Source organism: Pipistrellus hanaki (assembly GCF_964339955.1).
Source record: "Pipistrellus hanaki genome assembly, chromosome: 1".
NCBI lineage: Eukaryota > Metazoa > Chordata > Mammalia > Chiroptera > Vespertilionidae > Pipistrellus > Pipistrellus hanaki.
In genome coordinates this window covers 36,111,881-36,131,548 of record NC_140503.1, presented here as the reverse complement: position 1 = coordinate 36,131,548, position 19,668 = coordinate 36,111,881, and the positions used below count along the sequence as shown (strand labels likewise).

The window sequence follows — 19,668 nt, the reverse complement described above, 5'->3', positions numbered from 1 at the left end:
ACAACAGACTGACCACCTTTGAACTCCAACCAAAACTCCTTTATGAGTCTCCAGTCCCCCAACCTCCGTGACCAAGGATTTTGGACTCACCAAGCCTCCACAACTGTGGAGGCCAGTTCCTTAAAATAAATCTCTTTATGTATATATCCCATGGGTACTGTTTCTCTGGAGAACCCTGAGTAATTCGGTCTCTAAGTCAAACTGTGCTAGCTCCGTCACCCACTGATTTTCACAACATGAGTCAGGGAACTGAAACTTCTGCATATTTTTGTCAGCTCTACAGGTAATACTGCTCCTGGTGACTTCCTTCCCCGTGGCCAGAAAAATGGGGACTGGCGAATGGGGAAGAAAGGAATCACATTTTTTGAAAGATTGTAACTGATTATGTAAGAAACACTGGTGCTTTGGAACCATCTGGACACTTTTTATCTTCCCTTCACACAATATTATTTCATTCATATTTTAGTGATCAGGAAGGTTGAGCTACACCCTAACCTGTCTAGATCCTGTAATGGTCAAGAACATCAAATATCACACATACAGTGTTATCTTTATAGTCTATATTTTTAGCTATCTCCATAGTATTTTTGTAAGACTAGATAGGACCATAAGTATAAAGTCTATGGGATGTAGTGTTTTCATATGATGCTTCAGGGTAGAGCCTCCCCAACTCTTCCTATGCCCTTAACACAATTTTGTTGTTGTTTTGTTTTGTTTTGTTTTGTTTTGTTTTGTTTTGTTTTGTTTTTTAAGGAAACAAACAAAATTTCCTACCCTGGAAACACTTGGAAACCCTACCAAGAGGATCCTTGGCTTCCCAGCATTTAAACGCTCTCGCTCCTCCCAGTTCCCCTCCACCTCCATCCTCCCAACCGGCGGGAGGCGGGCGCCCGCCCAGTCAATCAAGTTCAACCGGGCCCTCCTCCCGCGCGTCTTTCAAAGGCCACCTGGGAGCCAATGAGCGGCCGGAGGCGCCTGGGGGCGGAGTAAGAAGCAGGGCGAGGGCGTGATTGGCTCCTAGAAGACACCGCGCCCCACCTCACAAAGGGATGCACCAATGAGCTGAGCGAAGGGGCGGGTTCGGCGCGGGGTGAGACCCTGCTGCGGCCGGAGGGAGACGGTGGCGGGTCGCGACGCGGGGCTGCCTGCGATGAAGCCGGTGAGTCAGGCGGAGGCTCGGAGGAACGGAGCCACAGGGACGGACGGAAGCGGTCCTGGCTTCTGGAGGTGGCTCTCCCGCTTCCTGTGGGAGCGATGTCAGTCTATTCCGGACCCCGGTTTTCCTCTGCTCTCCCGTCCTGGGGCCCCGGGACATCCTGGTCCGGTGGCGCGGCGACACGCGCAGCGACCGTTTTGGGAGGGGAGGTGGCGCCTCCCGGGCCGGCGAGAGCGATGGCCGGGAGGACTGGGGCGGCGGGACTAGGGGAAGACGTGCGCCGGGGGAGGGCTGGGCTGTCGCCTGCGGGGTCTTGTAAGACTCGCGACAGCCATGCCCGTTTTCCCGAGGAAACTGAGGCGTAGAGAGCTTCAGGGTCTCCGTCTGCCAGGTACCCCAGCCCCCAAAGATGTAGCGGGCTGCCCGTGCCCCCGGGAGAGCTGTCCTCGCCGTGGACGGGGGGAAATTTCAGGAAAGACAATGGCCAATTCCCGCTTGTGGGTGTGGCCACCACTGTCACCATCCCCGAGGCCACCCGGCACCCTGTGTGCATTTCCCTGGGGGTCAGGACCCCTGCGTCTGGGGGAGCCGGAAGCGTGCAGCTGCGTTGGGAGCTGTAAATCCCAGACGGGTTGCCTGAGTGGGCCCCACAAATTGAACGTCTTGAATGAACAAAACTGCTTTTTTTTTAAAATATATATATAGCCGAAGCCGGTTTGGCTCAGTGGTGGAGCGTCGGTCTGCGGACTGAAAGGTCCCGGGTTCGATTCCGGTCAAGGGCATGTACATTGGTTTCGGGCACATCCCCAGTAGGGGGTGTACAAGAGGCAGCTGGTTGATGTTTCTCTCTCATCGACGTTTCTAGCTCTCTATCTCTCTCCCTTCCTCTCTGTAAAAAATCAATAAAATATATTTATTTATATATATATATATATATATATATATACACACACACACACACACACTATTTATTTTTTACAGAGAGGAAGGGAGAGGGATAGAAAGAAACATTGATCAGCTGCCTCTTGCACACCCCCTATTGGGGATGTGCCCTCAACCCAGGTACATGCCCTTGACCGGAATCGAACCCGGGACCCTTCAGTCCGCAGACTGTTGCTCTATCCACTGAGCCAAACCGGTTTTGACCAAAACTGCTTTTTTAAGAGGGAGGAAAAAAGGAAAAACAGATCAATACAAAAAGCTGAAGTCCACCTGACTTCCATCACCTACCACTAAGGTTGACAACTTACTGACTGGCCTTCGTTTAAGTTGAGTTAATAACAATACAGATAGGTCCAAAGCACCTCAAACCCACAGCCTAAGCTGGCTCTGGAATGTTTCCTTGTAACAAACAAGAACCGGTATAGAATACAGCGTCAGAGCTGGAACGGCCATTAGGTGGTTACTCTTCTCGTCCCCGCGTTGCCCTGTGTGGGCACATCAGCTGGCCTCCTCCTCCACTTGTGCCAGAGGTTTGGGAGGAGCTGAACACAGGTAGCTCAACCCCTTCATCCCTTCTCTCTGCAGAGAGCGCATTCTTTCTGCCCCAGGGAGCCCTGGGTGGGCCTTGGCTGCCTATGACTGGGTGGATGAATCCAATTCTGCATGAAGGTTTGACAAGCCAATCAGACCACCGCTTTAAAGACACGTGACCCTTAGTAATAAAACTGATCTATTGATCTCCATTTGCCTTTCCTGTGTTTTATCTCTCAGTCGTTTCCAACTAAGGATTAGAAGAAAGGTATGTTTTTATTGGTGCTATAAAACTTTCAACCGTCTGCCATGTAGAAATGATGCCCACAGGATTGAGTTCCAACTCCTTAGATCAGCATACAAAGTCCATCTCAATCTTTCAAATTTGAGGGCAGGTTATTATTCCAACTAAAATTCCTACCCCAATCAAACTACTAGGTTCTATGGGTGTTATTTTTTTTTTATTTTTTATTTTTTTTTTACAAATGGGGTAGGTAAAACATCTCTAGCTCTACCTCCTCTGCTCTGATCTGTTTCCAAGTGCACAAGCCCTTTCTCGATTTGTAATAGCCTTCACTTCTTCCCGATCTGCCTGAAACCTCCTGCTCATTCCTCAAAACCCAGTTAACGCATCTCCTCTGTGAAGCTTTCTCCAGCTCCCAGAGCAGTTATTCGCTCCTCTTTTTGCTCTGAAATGCTTAGATTTTGCTTCCATGTTAGCATTTAAAATCTGTAATCGGTGCACACGTCTGTGCTTCCAACTACTGAAAGGAGGCTCTTTGTTTTATGAATCTTTGGTTGCCAGAAGTTGGCAGAGGAAGATGTCCAAGAAATGTTTGTGAATGAGTGAGTAAATCTCACTTTATAGTTGTGAGAAACTGAGATCCAGACTAAAATGACATCACTTATACTCTAAATGGTAGAGCCAACACCAGAAGCCGGGTTTCTTGATTCTCAATCCAGCTCTACTACAGAGTGCTGTAGTTATTAATAGTATGGTAAATAACAATAATTATCATTGCAATTGCTAATCTCTGACATTCCAGATTGAATAAATATCAAATACGTATTCAGTGTATGTTTAAGCAAAGATCAGTTATACTAAGATGATATGTAAATATTCTTTACAGTTATTTAACATAACTAATTTCTTTTGAAGCCTATTTCATTGCAGACAAGTGAGTTTGACTCATCAGATGAAGAGCCTATTGAAGATGAACAGACTCCAATTCAGATATCATGGTATGTTAACATTTATGATCAATGATGAGTTAAAATATTTGATATGTACATCATAATCTTCATAGCATGAAGTCCACATATTGAAAGAATTTAACGATTCTCTCCCACTGATTATAATTCCAATTTTTATGAGATTGTCCAACTCCATGATTTATTTACTATCTTTGATAGAATTAGGCTTTTTTGCAGGTGCGTGGGAGTCTTTATATATTGAGGAAACCATAATAGAAACAAGTACTAGTAATTAAGGAGTTGAGATCCCATTGGAATGATCTCCCATTTAGTACCAAAACCTACTTATTCTTTTATGATAAAAGAACACTGTAACAGAAGATATTTTGTCATTTATCATGTAGTCAAATCCTAGAACTACTTGCCACAGTAATGCATCTATCAGCAGACCATTTAACATTAAAAGCCAATTGCCATAGATACAATAACAAATACAAATGTTTCTATAGAAAACCAATTTTAAAATCTTGGCAGTGACTTATGGTTATACCAGATTACACCCAGCAATCAAATGCTTTCTTTCTTGCCTGTAAATATAATCATCTGTTTCTTTAAGAAAGCCATTCCAATCCTGGCCAAAGAGTTCAATTGGTTATAGTATCCTCCTGATACACCAAGATTGTGGATTCCATCCCCGGTTAGGCCACATAAAAGAACAAATCAATGAGTGAATAAATAAGTGGGACAAGCCAGTGTTCCTCTCTCTCTCTTTCTCTCTCTCTCTCTCTCTCTCTCTCTCTCTCTCTCTCTCTCTCTCTCTCTCTCTCTCTCCTATCTAAAATCAATACTTTTTATTATTTTTTATAGGACAACACTATAGGAAGAGAAAAAGAATAAAAGTGTTGTCCTTAAAATTTTGTTCTGCCTTTAAATAGCAATTATCTTTCATTGCCCTTTCCAAACTCCCTTTTAAACTCAAAAATTCATCTAATTTTCAAAGTCAAGTGATATTTATATGTTGCCCCCTGTTTTCCTCTAAACTCATTTTCTATCTTAAAAATAAGATAAGTCTCTGCCCCCATTGTCCCCAAGTACTGCAAACTGGGAATATGGTTTCTTGAAATTATTTAATTTTATCCAAAATCCATTACTACAAAGAATGGGTGGCCTGTGATTTTTTTATCATATGAAATTTTATCTGTTTAAGGAGGTCCTACAAAGGAATCTTAAAATAGTAATATAGACTGAATGCTAGGAATGATATTGTCAGATGGTCATTTTCCAGCTTATTTCTGAAGGTTACTAAGACAACATATCTCAGGGTAACTTAAGGGCGTTTTATACTAGCTGTTGGCATCCTAGGCATTATCTTTAAGGTAAGTTTGACTTGCCACTTTTTAGGACTTAAATTGTAACAAAGCAAATGATAAGTCTCCGTTTCAAAACTTCCAGTTTTTCTCGACCTTTTTGAGACCAATACATTGATATTTAACTATGAATTTTTGTTTTGTGACTACTATAGACCTTTAAACCACTTGTTTAATGGCAAGCACACACGTTTACTAAATTGAATTCTCATTTATAACTTTTTAAAGACTGAACTATACTTGATAAAGTTTTATCTTTTCAGGCTGCCCCTGTCACGAGTGAATTGTTCTCAGTTCCTGGGTTTATGTGCTCTTCCAGGTAGGTAACACTACAGTTGGCTTCTTACTGATATATTTTTTAAAAGGTGGGGTTTTTTCTCTTATAAGTTTTTGTTTATTTTTGTTTGTTTTTGGTCAGATAACACATTATTCTCCATACTGAGTAATAGGAGAATTGGCCATCAGCATGGACACTCATTTTTGGGAGCCCTTATGTTGGGCCATAGATAAAGGAACATAGGTACACTCTTCAACCCTTCCAGATCCACATTCAGTTTTACATTTCTGACTTATCTATCTTAATAAAATGTAAACCCTGGGTTACAATATGAGACTGAGGACTATAGGTAGGTACTTGTTACCTAAAGAACATAGAAGAAATAATCCTCACATTAGTAGTTGCTTCAGCTGGGATCCATAAATCCCTGGGTTCTATTCCTAAGAATATAAGAAATTGAAATTTACATTCAAAATGGAATTGAAGCATATTAATAATCATGTGGAATGTCTTTCTAAAGTAGCTATATTTTGTTAAAATATGCTTGTTATATATGACCAAAAACTGACTTTTTCACTTGTTTTATCATTACTTATAGGTTGTAAATTTAAAGATATTAGAAGAAATATCCAAAAAGATACAGGTAGGTGTAATATGAAACAACCATGTTAATAATTTCTTTTAAAATGACACTAACAGTCTCCTTGTCAGAAAGAAAAACTGTAGTCTCTTCTCAATATACCAAATAAATTATTGGTATTTCATAAAATTTCAAACCACACACTTATTCTAATATGTAAAGAGGTATTTGTGAAGGGTACAGAAAACTCATCATTCACTAAAATAAGCATGGTGTTGCTTTTCACTGAATGGTAATTATATTATACACTAGGGGCCCAGTGCACGAAATTTGTGCCCAGGCTGTCCCCTCTCACATACTGGGAGCCCTCAGGGGATGTCCTACTGATGGCTTAGGCCCACTCCCCATTGGGAGCGGACCTACGCTGCAGTCTGGTCTCCCTTTGCAGGAGGCGACCAGGCTGATCAGGGGAAGGTGCCAGTCCCATCACCTCACTGCTGCAGCCACTGCCAGCCACCACAGCCACCAAGGTATTTTCATCAACATGGACTCCAGTCCCTTCACCATGAAAAAATGACAACTTTCTTTAAGCATTTTCATGATGTGTCTTTCATAGGATATGGCATTTCTTTATTTTTCTTTTTATCCTCACCTGAGGATATGTTTCCATTGATTTTTTTCCCCTTCCCTCTAATCCCAGGTTCGGCCCCTGCCCAAGCTTAAAGCCTCCACCCCAGGCTTTAGGCTTGGGAAGGGGGATTTCCAGCACCTCCGATCACAGGCTCGGCCCCTTCCCAAACCTAAAGCCTCCTACCGATGGCCAGCTTGGAGTGACCTGGGTGTGGAGGAGGTTCCCAGGACCCAGGTATGTATGCAAATTAGCCACCATCTTTGTTGGGTTAATTTGCATACTCACTCTGATTGGCTGTGGGTGTAGCAGAGGTATGGTCAATTTATACGTATGTTTCTCTACTAGGTAAGATGGAAACTGCCTTTGGGTTTAGAATGTATAAGTTGGAGTGAGAAAAGTATATAAATATAAAATTGACGTTTTGTAGATCTTTGAATGTTGTTCTTTACAGACTTGACTGTGGTAGTGGAAATTAAGCCTGAGCTGGGAACTCAGAGGTCTTAGTGAAATTGTCCATCCCACATAGAAAATTTAGAGAGCCAGCACCTAGGTGCGATGGAGTGAGGTCTCATCTTCACATGCTCAAAGATGTTTCCGACCACTGTCACCTCAAGTCTGATAATCTTACAAACATCCTGATAATCTACTCCAATTTGAAATTTACATACTGCATAATGCTAAAAAACTCAGATTTTCAAAATATTTTATTCTAGTTGACCTGGAATATTTCAAGACTACTAGTCCTACCAATCTATACTAATAAAAGGGTAATATGCAAATTGGTCACAAAGCCCTCACAGTAACAACTGACCAGCAGGCTGCATGGGGTGGGGCGACCAGGCCAGCAGGGGAGTTAGTGAGGGACAACCAAACAACTGACCAGCAGGCTGCGTGGGGAGATCAGGCCAGCAGGGGGTAGGAGGGTCAGTGAGGAGTGACCAGACCATCAGGCAGTTGGGGGTAACCAGGCTAGCAGGGGGACACTAAGGGGCAACCAGACCAGAAGGGAGGGTAGTTAGGGGCAATCAGGCCGGCAGAGGGGGGCAGTTGGTGGTGACCAGGCTGGTGGGGGTGCAGTTAGGGGCAATCAGGCAGGCAGGCAGGTGAGCAGTTAGGAGCCAGTGGTCCCGGATTGTGAGAGGGATGTCTGACTGCCGGTTTTCGGCCCAATCCCTGTGATCAGGGTGAAACCAGTAGTCAGACATCCCCCAAGGGATCCCAGAGTGGAGAGGGTCTAGGCTGGGCTGAGGGGACAACCTTCTCCCTTAACTCCCGTGCATGAATTTCGTGCACTGGGCCTCTAGTGTCCTTATATTACATCAAAATAAAAATATGTTATTAATTGGTTCTGACCATTATAGCTTTTTTAATCTTCATTTTTTTCTCATTGTTTTAGAATATGAATTTGCTGATGTACTTTAATTTATATCTTACCTACAAAAAAAAAAAAAAAGATTTAAGAGGCTAATAGATTAGTTGACCCTTGTAATATTTGTAAAAAAAAATTCTGAGTTAGACACCTACCTTGGTAGGAAATTTCCATTTGGAGAACACTTAATTTAAATCCCTGGTTCAAGATCCAACCTTGCACGTTTTTAAAAGCCCTATTTATTTAGTATCTTCTATAAAAGGGGTTTCCAATATTCTACCACACATTTTGTTTCTCAATGCAATTCAGTATTTTTAAAAAATGACAATGTTTGATAGAGCCCTAGAATTTCCTTGTGGCAGGCCCTGTGGTTCCTCCTCAAAGTGCTTTCCAGGGAAGTTTGAAAACCACTATATAATTGAAATTATCCAATGTGTACAAGAGGCAATAGAAAATTACTTCCTCTTAAAAATAGTTAGGTGTGTTAATGATAGGTTAAATCTTTTTAGAAGTATAAAAAATTGCAGTAATATCTAGAGCACCACTGTCCATAGAAATATAATGGGAACCACAAGTAGAGGCCATATATGTAACTTCACATTTTCCAGTTGTCACATTAAAAAAACAAAAAACAAACAGGTGAAATTAACTTAATAATATATCTTACTTAATCTAATCTAAATAGTCTCATTTCAATGGGTTTTTATTATAAAACATGAGGTAGGTTTTTTTGTATTTAATCTTTGAAATTAGATATGTATTTTACACTTAGAAAGCATCTCAATTTGGACTAGACATATTTCAAGTGCAATAGATTTATAGATTATCATTTGTTATTTACTTAGAGGTTCATGATCAAAGGCACTTTGTACTTAAATAGCTAAATATCCTTGGATTTGGGAGATAGGGAGGGAGAAGAGGCTGAGATCAGTCAGAATTAGATATTGCCATAAGAAAGTTCTGGTGTATAGAATGGCCTATGGTACTGTTGCTTGGTTCATATTCATTATACTAATAAAAGTGGCTAAATTGTATAATTCTAGTACAGTTAGTATTTTATTTCCTAGAGACCTGGTACATAAATTCATGATGGTGTGGTACAGTATGAATACAAGAGCTCTGACACCATGGTCATGCTGGAGACTTTATATACAATGCTCAGGGTGAAACAAAACAACAGATTGGTGAAAGCAACAAACATGGTTGGTTTTGTGGGAAGAAAACAGAAAAAAAAAAAAAAAGTACTATCATCCTTTCTCAAGAGTTTTTTTTGAAATATTAAATTTATTTTGAAACATTTATTGTAAAATATATCAAGAACAAAAATATAATGGACTCATTTTTAAATTCAGTAAAAAGCATTTTGTGTTTTAAAGTCTGATTTAAATTTAACCACCTTTTATTGCAAATGTTTTAGTAAATCCCATTTTATGAAAAGTGACTTAATTTTTACCCTAGTTTGAAGACATATCAGTATTGTTTTAGATTATCAGCACTTAAAATTTATAGATTATCATTTATTATTTACTTAGTTTGGCTTAAGAAATATAACTCCAGTTACATGGCCGGTGTGGCTCCATTGATTGGGCATCATCCTGTGCACCGAAAGATTATTGGTGACGTATGCCCAGGTTGTGGGCTCCATCTTGGTGGGAGCGGGGGATGCAGGAAGCAACTGATTAATGTTTCTCTCTTACATCCATGATTCTCTCTCAAAAAATCAATAAAAACATTTTTTTTAATAATAATTCCTTAAAAAAAGAAATGTTAACTCTATATGCTATGTGTCTGTGTATTTTGGTCTATTGGCAGAAGAACTAAAGAACTATGGCATACAAGACATATTTGTTTTCTGCACCAGAGGGGAACTATCAAAATATAGAGTCCCAAACCTTTTGAACTTCTATCAACAGTATGGAATTATTACTCATCATCATCCAATCCCAGATGGAGGGACTCCCGACATAGCCAACTGCTGTGAAATAATGGAGGCGCTTGCAATCTGCCTTAAAAATAACCGAAAAACCTTAATACAGTAAGTTCTCCTTTTCTCCATACATTACATGAGAAATGTCCCAGTCAGAATGACTTCTCCAATTACTGCATCTTTATTCAGTTATTACTTACCTTCTGTTTTGTTGTAAGGATTAAAAAGAAAGAATGGATGAAAAGTACCAGCACAATACCTGGTACAGAGCAAGTACTCAGAAATTTGTTTTTATTACTTTTGAAGAATAAGAACAATAAAAGAGTAGATTTTGAAATTTCTAGAATAGGGATACAGGCTTTTCTTTCCAAAAGAAAAAGACCTTTAGTTACAATTTTAGGACCCTCCCTCCCAAAAAAAAGATTGTGCATTATTTTCATATTAACAACTTATGGATCAGCCTTTCAGTTGCTTCCAACAACAAGAAAGCCAATTTTATAAAAATTAGCAGTAAAGAAATAATCAGAAATCCTAAGCAATCTATTCTTTTATTGTCCTTAACTCTTCAAAAGTAATAAAAGCAATTTCTGAGTGCTCGCTCTCTACAAGGTGTTGTACTGATACTCTTAAAAATATGACTTGAAAATTACAGTATATTTGATTATGTGAATTTGCTACCAGTATGAAAGAGGGACTCTCACCGTTTGTCAAATGGCTATACACAAGCTGCTGATATGAAAGCTTAAAACAAAATAAAACAGGCTAAGAAAAAAAGAGGAGAGAAGAAAAGAGTAGCTTGTAGAAAGGAAGAGAAGTGGTGCTGTGTATAAGAAGACAGATGCTCTGCCAGAAGTGAGACACAGCAGAGGACCTGCCACAGGAAGCAAACCAGTCCTCTGTGTTCATGATACTTTTTATAGCCTAATAAGCTGCTTAATCCTTTCTGAAACAAGATAGAATATTAAATACTCTAATACCTCAAAAGCTCTAAAGTCCATGAATTCATTGAGTTGAGTTAGAAATTATGCAGATGAACCGAAATAACCAAGTAGTCTTAGACCACGTAGGAAAAGGGCAAGCCTAGTCAACTTCTCTTCTTTGACCTAGAGCTCAGGGGCCTCATGCAACAGTTCCGGTTCTGAAGGCAAAGCACAGTAGCACAAGGTCTTTGAGGGTACACACCTGTTTGTGGCCAAACTGAACTCTGATGAACAGAGAACTAGTAGGGAATAAAGAACTAGAAGCCATCCTACAATTTGCAAACTTGCTCTAGCGAAAAGCATATTCTCTCACTGTAAGCAATTACTAATTGCTTTACTAATTATAAAAGCAAAATTTTAGAATAAAGAATTGTCTTTGCTAAATATTCTAAGCCTAAAATTTATTAGATAACTAGATGTAGCTAGGGAAAAACATTTTCCAATTTTTGGACCCTTTTTCAAACCAAATCTGAGATTTTTTTTTTTTTTCAAGTAAATTTTTTTCTTTTTTGCATTTTTCTCAAGTAAATTTTTGAAATATTTACTGAAAAGTTTCCAGAGATCAAACTAGCTCAGATTAGAGAAGCTTAATGAATTCCACTCTAATAGGTTCTAGCAAAACAAATACTCTGATGTTTGAACAGTGCAGACAGGATAGAAAGATGGGTGGGCAGCCTTTCGTATGTTAACTGCTTCAGGCTCCCACAGACCATCTGATGACCGGAAGTTTTCATTGTCCCAGAGCTTTCACGGTGTCCTTGAGTAACTACTGTTGGGACAAAGACAATTTCCTCTCCATTCTGCCATCTTCGAGTGCCCAGATGACCATACAGCTCTAGAGTTTATCCCTCCGAAAGAAGGTCTGGTACATTTTTTCACTGTCTCACTAGTTCTCCCTGGATATTTCATTCCTTTATAAAGTCAGTGAGCATGGTATAACCATGATATACCATATCCTAGGGCTGTTGTAACAAAGCACCACAGACTGGTTAGCTTTAAACAACAGAAATTTCTTCTCTCCCAGTTCTGGGGGCTAGCAGCCCAAAATCATAACCAACAGCCATACTCCCTGAGACTAGAGTCTTTCTTTGCCTCTCCCTAAGCTTCCAGTGGTGGCCAGGCATTCCGTGGCTTGTAGCTGCATCACTCCAATCTCTGCCTCAGTCATGACATGGTTGTCTCTCTGTGTTTGTGCCTTCATATGGTATTTTCCTCTTATAAAGACACCTGTCAGATTGGATGAGGGCCCACCCTAATGACCTCATCTTAACTTGATTACATCTACAAAGACTGTTTCCAAATAAGGTCACATTCACAGCACTAGGGATTAGGACTTCAATGTATCATTTTGGGGGCACAGTTCAACCCATAACACTTGGTTTTTATACTTATGTTACCAGTGGGTATTATTTAGTAGTTACTGTTGGTATCATAACACCTGCATAACTAAGAAAACAAAACAAAATAAATACAAACTGAATACAAAACACACAGGGATAACTAAGAAAGCAAAACAAAATAAATACAAACTGAATACAAAACACACACTGTGAAGCACTGCCCTCACCCTCAAGGAATCCACAGCTAACAATGCTATCATGTGAATGCAAAGCACACACAAGGTGTGTATGAGGCAGCACACAGGACAGAGATAGTTTCTGGGGGAGTGCAAGGCATTTCAGGGAATAAAATTGGAGGTGGGTTTTGAAGGATGAGTGGGAATCAATCAACCAATCAGACAGAGGAGGAAAGATAAGAGTAGCAAGAGGTGTAAAGCAGTAGTAGTCTTGCAGAAAGCCACTGCAGTACTCTACCTACCTTTCTGCCGTGGGTCCTCATCTCTGAAACGGGCCTACATCTGGGACACTGAGTAGAAAGCCAGTTCATGAGGTCAGTGCCTGTCTGGTCCTCTGCCTCACATCCTATCAGGAGACATGTATGTAGAGCTTCATCTACAATACACTATAGTAATTGATGTTCAGGATGAGTCATCAGCACCCAATTAGTTTCAGTATATGCTCTAAGAAAGTTAGGAAGTGTGTAATACATTTTTAGTGTTGTTGATTAAATGCTTAAAATGAATGCTTTTGTTGTTTTCAAGGTCAATCTTCATTTTCCTGAGATCAGTTGTGCAGAATTGCTAATATCTTCATAGCGCTAACATTAATTTACTTCTTATTATGTGCCAAGCTCAGTTTTAAGCTCTTTACAGATGTTACCCATTTAGTCCTCTCTATGAAGTAGGCACTGTTGCTGTCACCATCTTATAGGTGAAAAGGCTGAGGCCCAGAGAAGCTAAGTAATTTGCTTAGGTTCAAGCATCTAATAAATGATAGATACAGATTCAACCCGAGTAGTGGGGCTCCAGAGCCCATGCTCTACACCTCTGTGGTATGCTACCTCTGTACTCTTCTAAGGTAAATGAAGAGTTATTATACAGACAGCACTTGTCCCGTAACCACTAAGGTTTTATTCAGACAGAGGAAGATCATCCAAGTGGTAGTTGGTAAAAGAGTCTGATTTCTACCATATTTAGTAACCAGTTACACTTCTCCGATGTAGATCCTGGCATTTAAAGAGGTCTCTAAAAAGGCCTTGCCTACTTGACCCCTACAAGTGTTCAGGATGACTGCTCTTCATCATATAAATAAGCACTTTGCTCTTCATCAGCTCAAAAATACTTATTAATCTCAGTTTGCAAGGCACTGTGCTGGACATCAAAGTTAAAAATAGATGGCAGGAAGAACTAGTCCTTAGTTGTAATTGTTGGGATGGAATGAAAATATATAAATCTCAAAACTGTACTTCCCTTTCAGCTGTTATGGAGGAATTGGAAGATCTTGTCTTGGTAAGGAATATATTTTCATTATTCAGTTGTTTTTTTACTTCAAGTATGCAAACTCCTCTTTTTGGGGCATATGCTCACTGTGTGAAAAGGAAACAAAACACAATATAAGTCTGCTATGACCATCAGTTTATTTAAGGCCCTAAATTTGGTGTTCCCTAGCAAGCTGAGGTGGGAGCGAGAGGTGTTTTCAGCATTATTTTGGAGGATTCTGCAAAACATAATTTATAAGTCTTAGCACCTGCATTCTTGTGTTTTGTTTTGTTTTGTTTTCTTAGTTATCCGTATGCAGGTGTTAGATACCAACAGTAACTTCTAAATAATACCCACTGGTAACATAAGTATGAAAACCAAAGTTAATTACCATATGTTAACTTTAAACTAAAAAAAAAAAAAAAAAAAATGTATTAGGGGAAAAACATTAAATGAAATATCACACTGAAATAAATTCATTCCTTCTAGTATTGCACAGTATGGAAATTAAAAACTTTTGTATTTCGAAGAACACTATCAAAATTAAAAGACATTATGGGGAAGGTATTTGCAAACCATACATCTGATAAGGGACTCACTAGAATTTATAAAGAACTCATAAACTCAATAATAAAACAGCAATCCAATTTTTAAAAAAAGAGAAAAACATCTAAATATATATTTCTCCAAACAAAATATACACAAATGACCAATAAGCACATGAAAATTAGACGTTCAGCCTGGCTGGTGTGGTTCAGTGGTTGAGGAACCAAGAGGTCACAGGTTCAATTCCTGGTCAGGGCACATGCCCGGCTTTTGGGCTTGATCACCAGTAGTGGATGTGTAGGAGACAGCCAATCGAAATTTCTCCATCAATGTTTCTATATATCTTTCTCTCTAAAAATCAATTAAAACATTTATTAAAAAAAAGGGTGGGGGGAAGATGTTCAGCATCACTAGTCTCAGGGAAATGCAAAACAAAAACACATTAAGCTCTGGCCAATGTTGCTCAGTGGTTACAACATTGGCCCAAACACCAAAGAAGGATCACAGGTTCGATTCCCAATCAAGGCATGTACCTAGGTTGTAATCCTCGCTTGTGGGAGGTAACCAATCAATATGCCTGTCTTACATCGATGTTTCTCTCTTTCCTTCCCTTCCTCCCTCCCTCCCACTCTCCGGGAAAATAAATAAATAAATAAGTGGGAAAACTATCCTCTGCTAAAGATTAACAATAACAAAAAAGCCACAATGTGATACCATTTAATACTCATTAGGATAGTATTATCTAAAAAATGGAAAATAAGCATTTGCTAGGGTCTGGAGGAAGTGGTACCCTTATACAATGCTGGTGGGAATGTAAAATGGTGCAGCTTTTGGAAAATATTTGGAAAATAATCTGGCTATTCCTCAGTTAAACACAGTTAATACATGAGCCAGCAATTCCACTCCTAGGTATATTCCCAAAAGAAATAAAAATGTCATGTCCACACAAAAATTTATACGTGAATGTTTATAGCAGCATTATTTATAATAGCCAAAAAATTGAAACGTGAATTTCCATCAATTGAAAAATAAACAAAATATATATCCAAAAACTGAAGTATTCATCCATAAAAAGGAACATGCCACAATATGTATGAATCTTCAACACATTATGCTAAGTGAAAGAAGCTAGTCACAAAAGACCATATATGATTCCATTTATTAAAAATGTGTAGACTAGGCAAATCTATAGAGACAGAAAATAGATTGTTGATTGTTTAGGGCTGGGGGGATGGGGTGGTAGGGGGATGGTAACAAAAGGGTACAGGGTTTCTCTTGAGGTGGTGAAAACTGGTGATGGCTGCACATATCTGAATACACTGTAATCCACTGGCTTGTATACTTTAAATTGTATACTTATATGATATATGAGTTATCTATAATAATAAATGCATAATATGCTAATTAGACCGGATGTCATTCCAGGCAACCTTCTGGATGAAGCCAGGGCTGTGAGGGAAGCCTGGGTCCCTGGTGCTTGAGGGAAACCAGTGCTGGCAGCCGGGTGAAGGAAGGCCTACTCTTGCATGAATTCCCTGTATCAGGCCTCTAATAATTCAATAAAGCTATGTGGGGAAAAAGAATGAAGCCAGTGTTACTTTTAATCCAATCATTCAAAATTACAATTTAACTGTCAAAAAACACATACTAAGGCCTCAGCCTTTTAATTCATTTCAAACAATAATACCAAACTTGGTGTTCTGTACCAAAATAAGTGTAATTAAATATAAAATACTCTATCCTACCATGAATTAGTTAATAATTTACTATTTTCCTATCATGTTCTATTAGTAGCCGCTTGTCTCCTACTGTATCTGTCTGACACAGTATCACCACAGCAAGCCATAGACAGCCTGAGAGACCTAAGAGGATCTGGAGCGATACAGACCATAAAGGTACGGAGGTGGACTGTTTTTGTGCAAGTGTGATGGGGGGGCAGACCTTTAGAAACACAGGGTAACTCATCATGGTGGGAAAGGAAAATACGTCCCCTTCCCCCCTCTGGCTCTTTTCGGCTGGTTGAATAATTAAATCAACATGAGACGTCGACAAGAGAAAATCAAATTTACGTTCAGTAATTAGTTTGCCCTGCCATATAGATGGGTTATCTTCTATAATAACTCATTATTGGCAAGGCTCTAATTCAAATCCCTCTAGAGAGCTGGGGAGGAGGTGGCAGAAGTTTCTCTTGGTTGCCTTTAGCTCAAAATAACCAATGTACCACTGACCATATATCTTGGGGTGGCTGGTTCTGAACCCCTATATTATCAAAAGAGCAATAAAAATCCAAAACATTCTATTATTCATGTACCACCTGATTATATTTTAATTGTTTTAATTTTAAATATAACCTAGATGTCTAAAAAAGCTCACAATATTGAAAAAAAATTGAACTTCTCAGTTTACTCTTCCAAGATCTACAACTGTTCAGTTTTTGCCCCTTCAATTCTGGAAATGAATCATCTCACTTGGAAAAAGGAGATGGTTACCATAAATTTGGGAATTCCTTGGGTAGATTTTTACTGAAAAAAGATCTAATGAAGGCCTTATATCATCCAAACACTTAATAAAGATAGATGAATGACTATAATACAAAAAAATGTAAAGCAATTTTACTGTGGATAATCAAAGTGGCGTTTTTCCACATTGACTTTTCCCTTAACACTTCAAAAGCACTGTGGTGGCAATGCCCAAGGATATTATATACTAGAGGCCCGGTGCAGAAATTCAGCCCAGCCTGCACCCTCTCAAACCCGGGACCCCTCGGGGGATGTCTGACTGCCGGGGATTGGGCCTAAAACAGCAGTTGGACATCCCTCTCAAAATTTGGAACTGCTGGCTCCTAACTGCTCACCTGCCTGCCTGCCTGATTGCCCCTAACTGCCCCACCCCACCCCCGCCAGCCTGATCATCCCTAACCACCTCTGCCTTCTGGCCTAATCACCCCTAACTGCTACCCCCTGCCTGCCTGCTTGGCCCCCCACACCCTGCCGGCCTGGTCGCCCCACGCAGCCGGTTAGGTTTTCTGTCCAGTTTCAGTTGTGACGGCTCCTAGCTTTTTATATATTAGGATTAATCATGTTGCTGAAAAGATTCTGCAGATTTCACTTTATTTTAGCTCTGTAAAGCTCAATCAGGAGCAGGCACTAAAGAATGTTGGCTTTTAGGTGGTTCCCTGAGCTGAACAGTCCATCTTCCCAGGGTGCAAACCTAACCAAGTATAATGAATGTGAATTATTACAACTGATGAGTTCCCCAAGCAGCCTGGATCTCCGTGCTCAAATAAGGTCATGCACACGTTCTGAAAACAGAGCTCCCTTTATTAAGATCAAATGAGGCTTCAAATTCAAAATGTTCCCGTCTCACTCTGAAACAAAACAAAATAAAATACACATAGTTGTACACATATATGAACTTTTTACATCTTTAATCTTGGAGAGAATTAAGCCCATATTAGTATGGGCTTTCAATTTATCACTTTAGCAATCTGTGGCAAACAGGCTTTTCCTCATTAGCAATATGCAATTTCCACCCCTCAGTGATGAGAGGGAATGAGATTATTGGCAGAGTAAGAATATCCTCTAGGAAGCTATTAAAACTCAAAATAAATTAAAAATTTAAATTTGCTTAAGATTAATGATGTGTGATATTATCTACTTTGAAAATTATTCCAAATGCATTATGTCACCACAAAAAGTGTGTGTGTGTATATATATATATATATATATATATATATATATATATATATATACACACACACACACACACACACACACACACACACACAGGGCTTCTATAAGAAATAGATTTTGACTATACCAAAGTTAATTGCTTCAGAAAGTCCTCCGCCCTACTTACCCACACCCTCCTCCTACAGGGGAAAATACACTTACAAAAAGAATTCCTTCACTACCTATTTTTAATCTTTTTTGCTCCTTCCAGTAAAGGGAGAAGGGATTTTTACAGATTTATATTCATGTTTCAAGCTACCTTCTAATTTTTTGAAGTTTTTCACACTTTATGCAGCTTTACTGGAATATAAATACTTGCCTACCCCAAAGGATACAGGATTGTTTTTAGCAAATGTTTCTGATTCCTGATTCCTACCAGCATTGAGACTATTCTGGGAGGTAGTTTTCTACAATGTATTTCAATACATCTTTACCTTTTTCAGCAATATAATTATCTTCATGAATTCCGGGACAAACTTGCTGCACACCTGTCTTCAAAAGATTCACTATCAAGATCTGTATCTAGATAAAAACACGAACTTCAAACAGCATATATATGACCATGTTTAATATTTGAGTTCTCCAACATAATTTGAAGTGTTACCAACTGGAATGTAAATGTATATGTGCAGGTATTTCTAAAGGTTTTATTGATAAATTTCATTGTGTCTTTCATCTCTTATAGGATAAAATAATTGCTATATAGTTTTCCTTCTTGGAAATGAACTGGCTGCTCTGGTATATTTTACCTGGAGATAATGCTGAAAAAGCATATGGGAAAAATATTTGGTTGCATTTTCTTACCACATTTTTACTTCATTTTACTATTGTAACTACTGAGTGGCATGTAACATAGTACTAAGTGTGAAAACTGGTATAGGTACCCAAGCAAGGTAAAATTATTTTTAAATAACTTTCACTTTTTATTCCTCTCAAACTCGCTCCCATTTTTTTGTACTTCATAGACATATAAAATTGTGAGGGATCTCATAGATCATCTCGTCACTCCCTGCCAGTACTGAATCATTCCCAACAGCTGTGTATCCAGCCAGCATTTGCTTGCACATTTTCAGAGACATGAAATTCTTGGTACAGACAGCTGCTCTGGACTTAGAACATTTTTTTCACCCTAGAAACTACAGGAATGACTTTAATCCCTTTTTCATTCTTACTGTATAAAGTACTTATCTACAGATTAACAATCTCCAATTCTCCTTCGCCTTACCTAATGCTATTGAACATGTCTTTTTCCTCATCAGCAGTCTTTGTCTTTCAATTCAAGACTGAGCTACCAAAAGCAGTCATTTGGACTATAGATGAGGATTATACAATGAATCAAAGCCACCTGTTTTAACAGACATCAGTGTTTTAATGTCATATGAGGTGGGTCCCTTGACTCTCTTGGTTACTTGTAATCACAAATGTGAACCAGGATCATAGGCACTTGCACACAAGACAAAGTAAATTTCACTCCATCAAAACTTAGTTTGTAAATAATCATATAATTACAAAAAAAAAAAAAAAACTATTTTGTCTCACATTGTTCTTGCTGCTGCCAAGTGACTTTAATTTCATGAGAGAACATTTTAAAACAATTAGTAGGTCCTTGGATTACGTCG

General features: G+C 39.2%; 1 protein-coding gene across 2 annotated transcripts; it reads left to right on the top strand.

Annotated features, from left to right (window-relative positions):
• Positions 1-1,041: 1,041 nt before the first annotated feature.
• On the top strand, positions 1,042-18,707 carry CDKN3 (cyclin dependent kinase inhibitor 3). Of its 2 annotated transcripts, none has more exons than XM_084877952.1 (8): positions 1,042-1,159; positions 3,789-3,871; positions 5,454-5,509; positions 6,066-6,110; positions 9,860-10,082; positions 13,771-13,802; positions 16,113-16,213; positions 18,493-18,707. In XM_084877952.1, exons 1-8 carry the CDS (start codon positions 1,151-1,153, stop codon positions 18,577-18,579), a joined length of 636 nt encoding a protein of 211 aa, XP_084734078.1. In that variant the 5' UTR covers positions 1,042-1,150; the 3' UTR covers positions 18,580-18,707. The 2 variants fall into 2 exon arrangements, with proteins under 2 accessions (XP_084734078.1, XP_084734077.1); XM_084877951.1 differs by having other exon boundaries at positions 16,110-16,213.
• Positions 18,708-19,668: the final 961 nt, after the last annotated feature.

Bases quoted from the DNA above. Each gene is read 5' to 3' on its own strand.
- CDKN3 (XM_084877951.1), top strand. The intron at 6,111-9,859 runs GTAGGTGTAATA...GTCTATTGGCAG, and splicing joins AAATATCCAAAAAGATACAG to AAGAACTAAAGAACTATGGC. The intron at 16,214-18,492 runs GTACGGAGGTGG...TACCTTTTTCAG, and splicing joins GAGCGATACAGACCATAAAG to CAATATAATTATCTTCATGA.